This window comes from Rhizopus delemar, genomic scaffold (assembly GCF_000149305.1).
Source record: "Rhizopus delemar RA 99-880 supercont3.16 genomic scaffold, whole genome shotgun sequence".
Lineage (NCBI taxonomy): Eukaryota > Fungi > Mucoromycota > Mucoromycetes > Mucorales > Rhizopodaceae > Rhizopus > Rhizopus delemar.
The window spans coordinates 456,128-468,342 of NW_027137842.1; the positions used below are offsets into that span (position 1 = coordinate 456,128).

Genomic DNA, 12,215 nt, shown 5'->3' on the forward strand with positions numbered 1-12,215 from the left:
AGATACAACACTCAATCAAATGTCAGTTACCAATGCTGTTTATTCATCTGTTACATTTATTACAACAAGGCGTTGTTGGTATCATTGGTGATATTTCAAGTTCATGGACAAGTTTAAGTGCACTCATATCTTCTACTTTACAAGTACCACAGTGTTCGTTTACCGCCAATGCCGGTAATTATTTGAGACATCATAAATAACAAAGCACTAATGTCATAAATATAGTGGCACTATCGGATAAAACACAATATAAATACTTTTTTAGAACGATACCAACGCAAGTTATCATTGCTGATGCCATGCTTGAATTTGCTTCTAAAGAAGGATGGAAAAAATTAGGCATCCTCTATACAGATGATCCACTTGGTCAACAATGTAATATTTATATACATCTACAGCAACAACGTACTGATTACTATCATATAGTCTATCAAAGAGCCATCATTCAAGCAGGCACAATGGATATTCACATCACACAATATCAATCCATTCCCACCAATTCAGACCAACAAAATGACGGTTTAAATAGTGCACTCAAGAACTTGACAGATAGTGGTGCACGTATCATTATGGTCGTAGCCAACCCAACAAGCAAAATCATGATCCGTGCCAATCAACTAGGACTTGTGAATGAGAATTATGTTTGGCTATTGATGGGCGATGCAGAAGAGGATTTGAAGACACAAGTCGACGTGTTCAACACAAATCACACACCAACAATTGATTATGCAAGTGCATTTCAAGGACTTTTTATGTTTGACAACTGGTTAGGATTGTATGGCTATCCTCCTTTTGAATCCTTTTTAGACCAGTGGGCGAAGCTGAACCCTCAAATGTAACTACTATTAGAATAAGGAGTAAGCAAAAGATGTTTATGTATAACAAATAGGTATCCTTTTGCTGGCTATAGGAATATTAGCTATTATGAAGGGTAAAACTATTTATAATAGAGAATATAAACTATATTTCATGACACTAAAGCAAATAGGTTAGCTTATTCTTGCATGATGGTCATGGCTAAAGGATATGGAAAATTAATAGAAGACAGTAGTAATCAGACTGGGCAATTACTTAAATTAGCATCAGGCGAGCTGGGTGATGAATTACTGCCTCCTGCTTTTAATATAAACTATGTTGGTCCTGAAGGTCCAATGACATATGATTCAAATGGTGATCTTACTACAGGGTAGCTATGGATAGTCTTGTATAGTTTACTTGTAAATAACAACCATGCATAGGAACTATTTGGTTTATAATTTACAACATGGAAATAAAGTGGTTGTAGGTCAAAGCACAGGTGGTATACTTAATATCACGTCAGCCCCTTTATTCTATGACGGTTCATACAATGTAAGGTTAACAATAACATCATTGCCCCTTTCATTACTAACCGCTATTCTAGGCTCCTTTAGATTCACCACCAAGTGTAGCTTTAAATCCTGAACTAGGTTCTCCCATTTCAAATGTCATCCTTACCTTATCCTTTTGTGGTATTTTGTTTTCATTCTTTTGCTTTTTACTAGTCTTGATTTATCGTAAGCATGAAGTATTCAAAGTCTCAAGGTAGCCGCATACACATTAGCAATCATATCAAACTTAATTGTCAAAGAGTAGTCCTTTGTTTTGCTGTTTAGAATTAATTGGGTTTATATTGACCTATGGCTCTGTTATCACGATGATCGGCATACCATCAACAGCCTCGTGTATTGTTACGCCTGTTACATTCAGTTTAGGTTTTTTGCTTGTGATAGGGTAAATAACAATAGGAGAGAAAGAATGTTGTATAGATGCTAAAAAGATAATAATAGAAATATGATTGCCAAGAATTATAGGATATATAGAATATTTAATAACATTTTTATTACAAGAAGTATCATTACAGATGCACACTTGATAAGATCTGTTGTAGTCATTGTAGGCATTGATATGGTAATTAATATCAGTAATACCAGTGCCTTGTATATTTATTTATATGTTTATAGATCATCTTGATTATTGGCTTAATCGTTGCAAGACCACTTCCTACGAGATTTGATGTTTCATTTTCAACTCATTATTGGAAATGTGCTACAGAAGACAAGGGCAAAAAGATGGTCTTTTTAGTCTTGTCCACATCTTATGCGGCTTGCTTATTATTATTTGCTACCTTTTTAGCTTACAAGACACGATTTGCTGGTAAACAATACAATCGATACAGTGAATGTAAACAAATGGGCTTATCTGTCTAGTAAGCACCTTTTATATCATCATTCACTCGATCTGATTCTTTATTAGTAATATCCTCTTTTCTGCACTCGTTGGGTTTGCTGTGATTGTGAATCCATTAGCCGACTTTTATACCAAATATTACATCATCGTCATTGCCATTCTTTGGGCCACCACCTTTTCTCTCTTGATCTTATTTTTTCCCAAAGTTCAAGCCTTTTATCAATACAAACTCAAGGAAAGAAGGCAGCGTAGACAATTAGAAGAAAAATCATTTGGACACCAACAAAATAGTTTGTTTTCATTTTTACAATCGGATCAACAATCACAACCTGTTATAAGTGAATTATTAAATCTAGATCAAATCTTGCACTCAGATGAGCCCATCCTATCTGAAAATAACTCAAGACGGAAACCAAGCGCGGTGAGTACAACCACGACGACTACAGGCGATGGATGTCAACTGATTGAAGTACATGAAGGTGAAATGCCGATACGTAAAGTATTTCGATATTTTCCATTTTTATCACAATGGGAGATGAATCACATCATGGTCTTCCCTTGGCTGGGCTATTTCTCACACTTTTCTGTAAATAGTCAATTATAAAACAAGCTGTCAACTCTAATCGTTACTCTATAGAAAGATGCCAAGAAAGGAACGGTCGTATCCTATTATCAAGTTACTGTTTACTCTGCTAAATTAGAAGATTACGTATTAAAAATACACGGTCAAGGGTGGTATGATATTTATATTCAGCTACCCACTTTAAACTCTTTGAATACTTGGCAGCAATGCTTTAATCAAAGGAAGCCAGATGCACGACCTTATTTCACCACAGAATAAGTGATAAATAAAGCTTGGAAAGACTGCAGATCGAAATGAATGCAAAAAAAAAAAAGATGCAGTACAATCACTTTGAGTTTGCAAGTTACAAAGATTCGTAATTGTCAAATTCATTTGAAAATAAAAAAACACAAATGTAAAATTGATTTGTTTAATTTTTATACTGTTTAACTGTTTATACAAGGTTGCAATGATGAAGTACCTCAAGAAAGCACTAGAAAAATATCAATCTACAAAACATAAAGATACGATTGTTATGCTGGTTGTCGCTGCCACCGGCATAGTAAAAACAAAAAGGGAACGCATTAGCTTATCTGTAGTTGACATAAACTTCAAAAGCTACCCTGCCGTTTAAAAGTTACCTGCTTCGAGAACAACTTCGATGTAGCATTAATTGAGTATAAGTGAGTACCACCAAACCATTGGCAGTTTAAAGGATCCAAAGCATTTTCCTCTACCAAAAGAGCCAAGAGAAGGATACGGGAAAATGAATAGAGCAATTACTATCTAGAAAAACTGTAAAGTGTACATTCAAAGATCGTTAGAAAGTGCTGATACATCTACTAGCGCCAGCATTATCATTCATAGAGGTCAAATGATTTATTCGGGTGAAATGCATACCATTTATATAAAAAAAAGTTTGTCTTTTACAAGTTAATGATCAAAAGGAATCTGTAAAGATTTGATTGAATTATTTGGATCGAAACGAGCATTACAAGATATTCATTAGTAGCAAATTCCACACGAACTTCACCTTTGGCTTTGTTTCTCCTTAACAAGAATATTTATTACTGCAGCCAATCTCTATTCATCTTGATGCTATCCACTGCATTACTGATTTTGATGATGGCACATTGTACACTATAGCTATTTAACCTGTAGTCTACATACACGCAATGGGTCAGTTTTGTATTCTTTAAAAGTCTTACACATCTTTATCAAAAGAAAAATCGTAGGAATGGAAACTCTAACATAACTACAAATCAGTGCGGCTAAACATAGGGTAACTTAAACTGTACATCTTAAAGCGACCGCCCAGTTGGGCCTTTTTCATGTAAAAAATTTGAAAATACATAAAGTTGAGAAACTTTGCTAAAAATGCAGAAATGGATAAGATTTTGAATGGAGAGGAGCGATTTGCAAGCATATTTATTTATTTAAATAGATAAAAATAAAAATTGGCATTAGATGCATAACAAAAGAAATTCTTGTCTTTTATGGAACACCTGAATACTCTGTGCGAAAAACTTTAATTAGGACGCATTTTACTTATTTAGTCACTGTTTACTAAACCATAGATATCCTGCAATTCTATCATCATATTGTTTACAAGTTGAAACAACGTAGACTGTGTCCAGTTGTGGGCTGTCAGAAAACAGTATCAGGTTATGCGATATGAAGGGTTAATTTTAACGGTGTTTTCAATAGATTTAGCAAAAGAACACTGATGCGGCCATTAATGTTCGTAAATCTCCATATCATAGATAAGTTCTGTTGCAAAATTTTCTCGTAGTACCCTTCCTTACAAAGAGAAAATCCTACTGGTGATGAGATTACTACTTTATAGTCACCTTATTTGATCCTTAGATCCTTAAACCGTCACTGTGTCATCTTGGTGGTATGCGATAAAGATCCAGTCATAAATCGAGCTTGTGTTGCAAGTACCAATATAATAACAACAATAGAAATTCAATACGTAATAAACTTTCTTTATTCCAATTCATTTGGATCTATTTGTAAATCTTTTGTATTTGTATATACTTGCTTCGACTATTCAAATAACTAAGTACGTATTTCTTACCATTTTATATTTTTATTTTTACCATTTTCCAAATTTGAACAACATTATCTTCAGCACAACTAGAAATAACCCAGGGTTCTGCAGGATTCCAATCAAAATCAGAAATCTTGGCTGTATGACCACTGTGAACAAACTATATGCATTTTCTTATTAGCCATCAACTTTTATCTACTTCATAATTACCAGTATTTCTGGTGGTCCATCCTCTGCATCTTCTGGTGTTTGTTCTTTTCCAATCTGACTCAAATCCCATACAATTATTTTACGATCACTTGCTGCTGAAGCAAGAATAGGATCTTCATGTGGACTCCATGCCACTTGACTTACTTCTCCTTCATGCGATTCTAAAGAATACAATGTGTCATTCATTTTTCGCATATCAAACAATCCTATTGTCTTGACTTGATGTGTTATTGAATATGTCATACAAATAATTTATTCATACTTGGTCTGAGCTGCCTGTAGCTAGCATCCACTCTGTCTTGGGGTGAAATGCGACTGAATTAATCTCTGCGTTATGAGCCTGTATATTTTGAACAGGTTTATTTGCCTCACGCGTATCCCAGCTATAAATGTATTTGGTTAAGAAAGCATATAAAATTCGTTGGTTTCTTACATCATTAATCTTTTATCATCGGCTACAGAAGCAAATAAACAATCATTAACTGAATTCCAACTCACATCCTGTCATAATTAGCTTTGTAAACATTCAATATATGCCTTTTCTTACTTCGACACATGATGTATGTCCTTTATAAACTTGTAATGGCTCTAATTCATTATTTTTATTTGGTTTTATTCCAATATCCCTTTACATAAATAATATTAGTCTTCATTTTCGCGCAACTTACTTTTTTTTAAAAAATTTACCATTGACAAATAAGCTGATCGAATCCAGCACTTAATAACTGATTCTTTTTTGCTGTATGAGGATTCCACGCTAACCCATACCCTTCCATGCTGTGCCCTTTCAATCTCAATATACTACTATCCTTTCTATCAAACACAAGCACATCGCCTGCCACTGTTTTAGTTGCAGCGATAGTAGAATCTGAAGGCATAGAGCGTGCACGATTTACTTCTCCTTCATGAACCAACTTTTGTACAATCTCGAGTTTGGTCTTTTCATTCTTCGGGACTTGTAATTGAAGATATTGAAGATAGTTGGTTTCCTGATCACTTGTATGAGTGCCGATAAGCAACTCTTGATTAAAAACTCCATTGCTGTCCCTTTTAAAAACAATTAATGTTGCTATTGCTATTGTAAAGTATATTTAATTACAGGGATTTTTCAGGTAACCATTGTAGTGTAAGAGTTGGCCAGGTCAAGTTATGTGTGATGATCATGTCATATAATAAAGGGGCTTGTTTTTTCCACTCATTATATTCTTCCAGAATCTTTTTTTGTTCATTCTCGGTATCTTTTATAGTAGATTTAGTCATAAGCATCCAAAAGCATTTGCATGTACAAACCTGATGTACTCATTTGTTATGCGTGTGTTTGTATAAGAAAAAAAAAAAAAAAAAAAAAAAAAAAAAAAAAAAAAACGCGTTTTTTATTATCAGAAGAGTCTGTACATACCACCCCTTACTTTCCATATATAGTGTGCGCTACCATTATCTCGAACAAGCTGTTCGAAGCAGGTGGTTAGCAGTCGTGAAACTGGGAAAATAAGCCATATATGGAAAAGTAAGAAATTTTTTAAATGTTTACCTCATTGAGAATCTGACAAACTTAGAAAACGCCGAGACGCGTATGCCTATGAAATTGGGCCTAAAGATGAACAATTGAACAAAAAAATTATGCCTTTGGCAGATAAACTTGAAACAACGAAATTTAGAAAAGCCTGTAATGTATATAGAAACGACTCAAAAGCAGATTTTTTATACTACTTCAAATTCAAGGTTTTTTGAGCAGCTAAATAAGGATGGATGGCTGGCACAACTGAACACACAGCTTATACATGAGAAAAAAGGCTTATAGAATACTCATATTAAGACATTGGTGAAAAGTAACCAATTGCTCACACAAGAAAAGCCAACTTCAAGAAGGCCATAAAGTTCACTTTCTTAACTTCTTTAACAAGTGACCTTTTACTACAGTCAACGAATGCGGCTGAGGGTTGGATTCAATCTTTCAAGGGCTTTGTTTTAAAAGAATTAACATGCAAACTTACGATAAAAAGCATAACGCGACATCCAACTGCGAGGAATGTAAAGCCTCGAATCAACAAGAGATAAGAATAGATGAACAAGTAGGCCCAAACTGACATGAACTATTTTAGAAATTGTATATTCATTGATGAATCCTGCTTTGACATCAATTTGTGACCAATATGTACTCGCTTAGTTCGAAAAAATCTAGCTGTAGCAGTTACATCCTTAACAAGAGATGAACCGCATGTTATTATAGAAGTAATATCTGCATTAAGTGTTGTTAATATTGAGATTAGAATTTTTCAAAAGCCAAAAAAAAAAAAAAAAAAAAAAAGGCAAAGTAGATGAAGTCCGTAAGAGAAAAGCAGATAGACTTGAGGATGATGGGGAAAGTGATATTGTAAGGCATCACTATATTAACTACATAAATAATACGATGAACCAAATAAATAAATTTTTCTGGGTGAAAGACTTCTATCTTGCTATGGGTAACGCACCCATTCATACCTCTAATTAAAGTAGGTATACTCATCTTTCTTCTTATTCTTCTGAATTAAGCTCTATAAAATAACATTGGGCTTGTATTAAAAGCAGAGCTAAACGGAGCCAGTTTGATGATAAAGAAGACCTATACATAAGAATAGCAGAAGCACGTAATGAAATACCACGCAATACTATCAAAAACCTTTTGCAGCATTCTGTTACACTTTTCTCCCAAACACTTAATAACGAATAAATTTTATAAAAATAAAGAAGTTTCGCAAACTGAATAGATACTTACAGTAAGCTGATAAGGCAAAATACTTTTTTAAATATAACTATGAATTTAAATTAGCAATCTTTAGCATGAAAAATTGGTATTTTTTTAATTTAAAGCATAATCCTTTGTTGACACATCTGCTGCGATAGGTTCCAGAACGCCTAATTCATTAGGGCAAAAGTGAAATAAAAGAAAAATAAATTTTGTATATTGCCTATCTAGATTTTTAAGGTTTCGTAAAGGTTGACTAATTGTTTAATATCATCCAACTGCATGATGAAGCCAGGCAATTCAAGAATTGATTTTGGAACATCAATGCTATTGACTTCAAAGACAACATAAAATCTATGATTACGTTGTGTGCACAATATACAGCCACACGGTGTCATGCACCAAAAAAAATTGCGTAAATACATTTTGCAATAGCAAGTAACAAATTCTTAATTTTTGAACTATTGGTTGGCCTTGTTAATTCTTTGTCTTTACTTTTTAATACTTAAAACGCTTCAATTTACTCCATCCCAATGTCTAAATTTGTGTTTATTTGTTTATAGTCATGTTATTGTAGAACAGTGTCTGATCATAACGGACATTGAACAATCACAGTTAAAGGTATATTAAAATTGATAAAAGATAACAATATAATCGACAAGTCTCTTAAACTTCTCTATTGAGTGAAGACAGAAGAGAGTGGCTAGCGATGCGAAAACGAACCCTTTAATCGTATGTTGTTATACCTTAATAATAAAAATGATAGGAAATAAGAGGTCTTTAAATCAAAAATAAATTTTATGCAGAAAATGGTTGTACAAACGATACCATTGTCCTCTCTACTATAATGCAATTTTCATAAAAAATGATTAAAGATTCTCTTCTTCTTTTTTTTTTTCTTTGGAATTTAGTTTCAGGCTATTAGCTATAAAAAATTATAAAAGCAAAATATACCGTTATATTTATTTATTCGTTAGCTTAGTGAGGCTTTTTTCGTTTATTTACCGTTTCAAAGTAGATAAACAAGATTTTTGAATTCTTGGAAAATCAAGAATGAGGTAATAACTCCCTCTAGTCGTGCAATAGTATGATTAGTTGTTGTACGTCTAACATTCCAACTAAATAAAATATAAAAAGAGGGTTAATTGAAGCGTACTCTTTTCTTTTCAAGATCATGTATCTGATGTAAGGCCTATTGTAGATAGAAGTAAAATTCTAGACTACTCTGCCACTGGTTAACTTATTTCCCATTGTCTAAACAAGGTTTGTGGTAGATAGGGAGTTATATTCTAGTCTACCCTTTCCGCTGGTGATTTCCATTGCATTTATGAGAATGTTTAACTCATAAAAGCTCAGTAGTTCTTCGGAATTTGCTGTTATTTTTTTATATTCAATTTAAATCAAATGAAAAAGTTGGAAAAGATTAACCGTTTTACTTAATAGAAACAAGCACATGCACTTCACGCCTTTTTGTATTTTATAAGAGTATCTACAGCTCAACAATATTTTATACTTTTTTTTTAATACAAGATGTACATTTTTAAGCTTAATAAAGGTTTATTTTAAAACTTTTTTGGAGTAACCATATTTCAGTCAGTTAGAAGAATTTAGCAAAAATGCAACACATCAAGTTGAACAAATGAAAGTGTTTTTTGTTTTTGTTTTTTTATATATATACGATCACACCAAATAAACCTTGGGACAAAATATTGAAACAAAAAATTTAAAAAACATGGTATGGAAGTTCAAGACCAATTAATACCTGTGAACCTAAGCTTAGGTTTTCAAGTTTTGAGAAAAGAAAGATTCACATGTTTATTTTTAAAATATACTCATAAAATAATTTTCAGTATTCTGTTGCGCCATCTTTAACTGTAATAACTGCTTCACATCGCCTCTTCATGCTTCGAACTAATCGGTCGGCAAACTCATCATCAAGTATTGCCCACCCTTCTTGTAGAGCCACCTTCAATTGCTCCAAGTTTTTGACGGACAACCATTTTCTCTCAATTTGCCTTGCAGTAGCATTCCGTACATGCTCAGTGGGGTTCAAATCAGGGCTTTGAGCAATCCAGTACTCAAAACCCCTAATTTGGTAGGTTTTCTTCCACTATTGAGCATAACCACCTGTATGATAGGAAGCACCATCTTCTTGGAAGACAAAATCCCTCTCCTGATGCACCGTGACATTTGTAAACCAAGGATGGGATCTGTTGGCTAAAATATTGATGTATGTTTCTTGGTCTACAGAACAGGTATCAATAATTTTTAAAGGTCCAAAGCCTCCTTCCCAAAAACATTTCCAAACTATAGCACCACCACCACCACCCACTTGACTGTAGATATTATATTTCTTTTGTCACAATGTCCTCCTTCCTTCCTGAGTACTCTTTTACTGCGTTTACTGTCTTCCATACAAAAACGCAATTCATCATACCAAACAACGTTTCTCCATTGGCCTTCAACCCAATTGATGCGTTCCTTCTCCCATCGTAGCTTACTTTTGTAGTCAATCTAGGCTTGTGAACTGCTCTGTACGATTTGAAGTCGAGTCGTCCGACGTACGATCGAAGAGTTTCTATACAAACAAAAACATCTAACTTTGCTAATTCTATATTTATTTCTTTATATAGGCTAAAGGGTTCTCTCTAATTATCCTGTTCAAGCGCCTTTCAGTTCTTTCATTTATTGTCAATGGTCGCACTGTTTGTTTGTGAGACAAAGGGCTACCATAGTTATCAATTTTGGCTTTTATGTCTTGTACAGTAGACCTGTTCAATCCAACAGATTCTGCAATCTCTCCTATCGTGTGATGTGTTCTAGGGAGATAAAAAACACCACATGCTTTACTTGTTTTGTTTCATCTTCAAACATAACTAAAGGTCGTGTCGTGTGCATTTTATGAAGATTTGAGCTGACATGTTTTTTTTTAATGAGTTGATGGATGAGAAAAGAGGAACTTTATTTTGTTATGAGGTTAGAATTATTCTCAATAGATTTCTTTGTTTGAAGATTAATTTATTGGCTGTATTAGCTCTTATTTCCTTTGCCTCTCCCACAGCTGAACCTAACCTATTTTATACGACAACAACGAATTGCGTATTTCATCTGATAACGAGTATACCGATCCTAGTATTTCACATAACAACGTCAACCTTGATTATAGTATTACTCCAATGGTTCTTTTCCAAAGGTTCTTTATACTTGCATAACATGCAAATATATTTCTCATTCTTGGCCAGTTAATTTTTTTTATAAAATAATAAAGCTAATCGATACCATTAGATACACAGCAGGTCCGGAATGTGCCACATTACTCCTTAATATTCTGAAGTGAAGGGAAATACCCTCGCCATGTAGTATTATCACAAACTGGAAGTAAAGCAGTATCGCTACCAATTGTTTGATGCGAACACTCGCGAAATGAACGCATTAATCGATACTTAGGGCATCGGACTATATGTCGCAGAGGAATAGTTACCTCCACTCGCACAGGGTTAACCTCCACGGGGACTTTTAGTAAGGTGCTGCCGCTGGGCTTCCTTATTTTGCATTTGTTTCCTTAATACCGTGATTGACTAGTATATCCTTTCAAAAGTTGCTTGCTTATGCCAAGTTACAAAATAAGAATGTCTCTTATCTAGGAAGGTACTCTGAAAAGTAATGAAGTTCAATTAGCCATTTTCTCTTCGCGTAGGTAAGTATCTCTCCGCAACAAATTAAACGTATATTATAAATAATATATAGTTGGCCTAGTTAATTCAATCTTAACCAAAAAAAAAGACTCTATATTCCATCTCCTCTATCCCTCTTTCATGCTTACCATAATCTAAAAACTATAGAATACTAGAAAAATAATATGCAGAGAGGATATTTTTATTTGCTAGCACGGGGAGACCACGTGGACTCCCCCCCCCTCCCCTCTTTTCTTTTCTTTATATATTTTTTTAATTTTTTTGGTCGACTTTTTATAGATTTTTTATGCAATTTTGATCTCAAATAGAGCCCCATCTTTAAAAAATAAAAAATACTTCGAGCTTATGAAAAAAACTTGAAAAAATTCAAGTGATTAGTAAATGATAGTTGTTGGTGCTGTTTGCAAACTATGTTGACCGACGTTGATGTCGTTGAGCATTAATACATGCTGTTGTGTCGTGAGATTGTTAGGCTTTGTGGTTTAATCAGGTTTAATATAAGTTGTTAAAATAAAGTTTTGGTAATTGAATAAAGTATTGGATAAAGTAAGATCCAAAAAGAATAGAAAATTGGAGTTATAAGATCGCTTGTGTAGAGTGACCACCAGATCTTGTTAAGTAGATCAGACTTGTTTGTAATAAGGTAACTTGATGAGAATTTTAAGAATGTTTACAAGGAAGATAATTGGCTTCAAGGGACTTGTCTTGCTTGTGTTTTAAGAGAGTTAAACCAAAAGGTTCAGAGATAAAAATACTTGATTT

The 12,215-nt window shown here is 33.7% G+C and overlaps 4 protein-coding genes across 4 annotated transcripts; 2 read left to right on the forward strand and 2 right to left on the reverse strand.

Annotated features, from left to right (window-relative positions):
• Nucleotides 1-32: 32 nt before the first annotated feature.
• Nucleotides 33-1,190, forward strand: RO3G_15457 (uncharacterized protein; the record flags this gene model as incomplete). The annotated part of the gene is made up of 4 exons (XM_067670041.1): nt 33-174; nt 226-375; nt 427-835; nt 989-1,190. 4 exons carry the CDS (start codon nt 33-35, stop codon nt 1,188-1,190), a joined length of 903 nt encoding a protein of 300 aa, XP_067526142.1.
• A 736-nt stretch (nt 1,191-1,926) lies between these two features.
• RO3G_15458 (uncharacterized protein) lies at nt 1,927-2,831 on the forward strand (the record flags this gene model as incomplete). Its single annotated transcript, XM_067670042.1, has 4 exons — nt 1,927-1,929; nt 1,983-2,227; nt 2,275-2,702; nt 2,803-2,831. 4 exons carry the CDS (start codon nt 1,927-1,929, stop codon nt 2,829-2,831), a joined length of 705 nt encoding a protein of 234 aa, XP_067526143.1.
• Nucleotides 2,832-4,759: 1,928 nt separating this feature from the next.
• Nucleotides 4,760-5,228, reverse strand: RO3G_15459 (uncharacterized protein; the record flags this gene model as incomplete). Its single annotated transcript, XM_067670043.1, has 3 exons — nt 4,760-4,819; nt 4,873-4,983; nt 5,034-5,228. The coding sequence occupies 3 exons, from the start codon at nt 5,226-5,228 to the stop codon at nt 4,760-4,762; spliced, it is 366 nt and encodes a 121-aa protein (XP_067526144.1).
• Nucleotides 5,229-9,868: 4,640 nt separating this feature from the next.
• RO3G_15460 (uncharacterized protein) lies at nt 9,869-10,173 on the reverse strand (the record flags this gene model as incomplete). Its single annotated transcript, XM_067670044.1, has 2 exons — nt 9,869-9,975; nt 10,155-10,173. 2 exons carry the CDS (start codon nt 10,171-10,173, stop codon nt 9,869-9,871), a joined length of 126 nt encoding a protein of 41 aa, XP_067526145.1.
• Nucleotides 10,174-12,215: the final 2,042 nt, after the last annotated feature.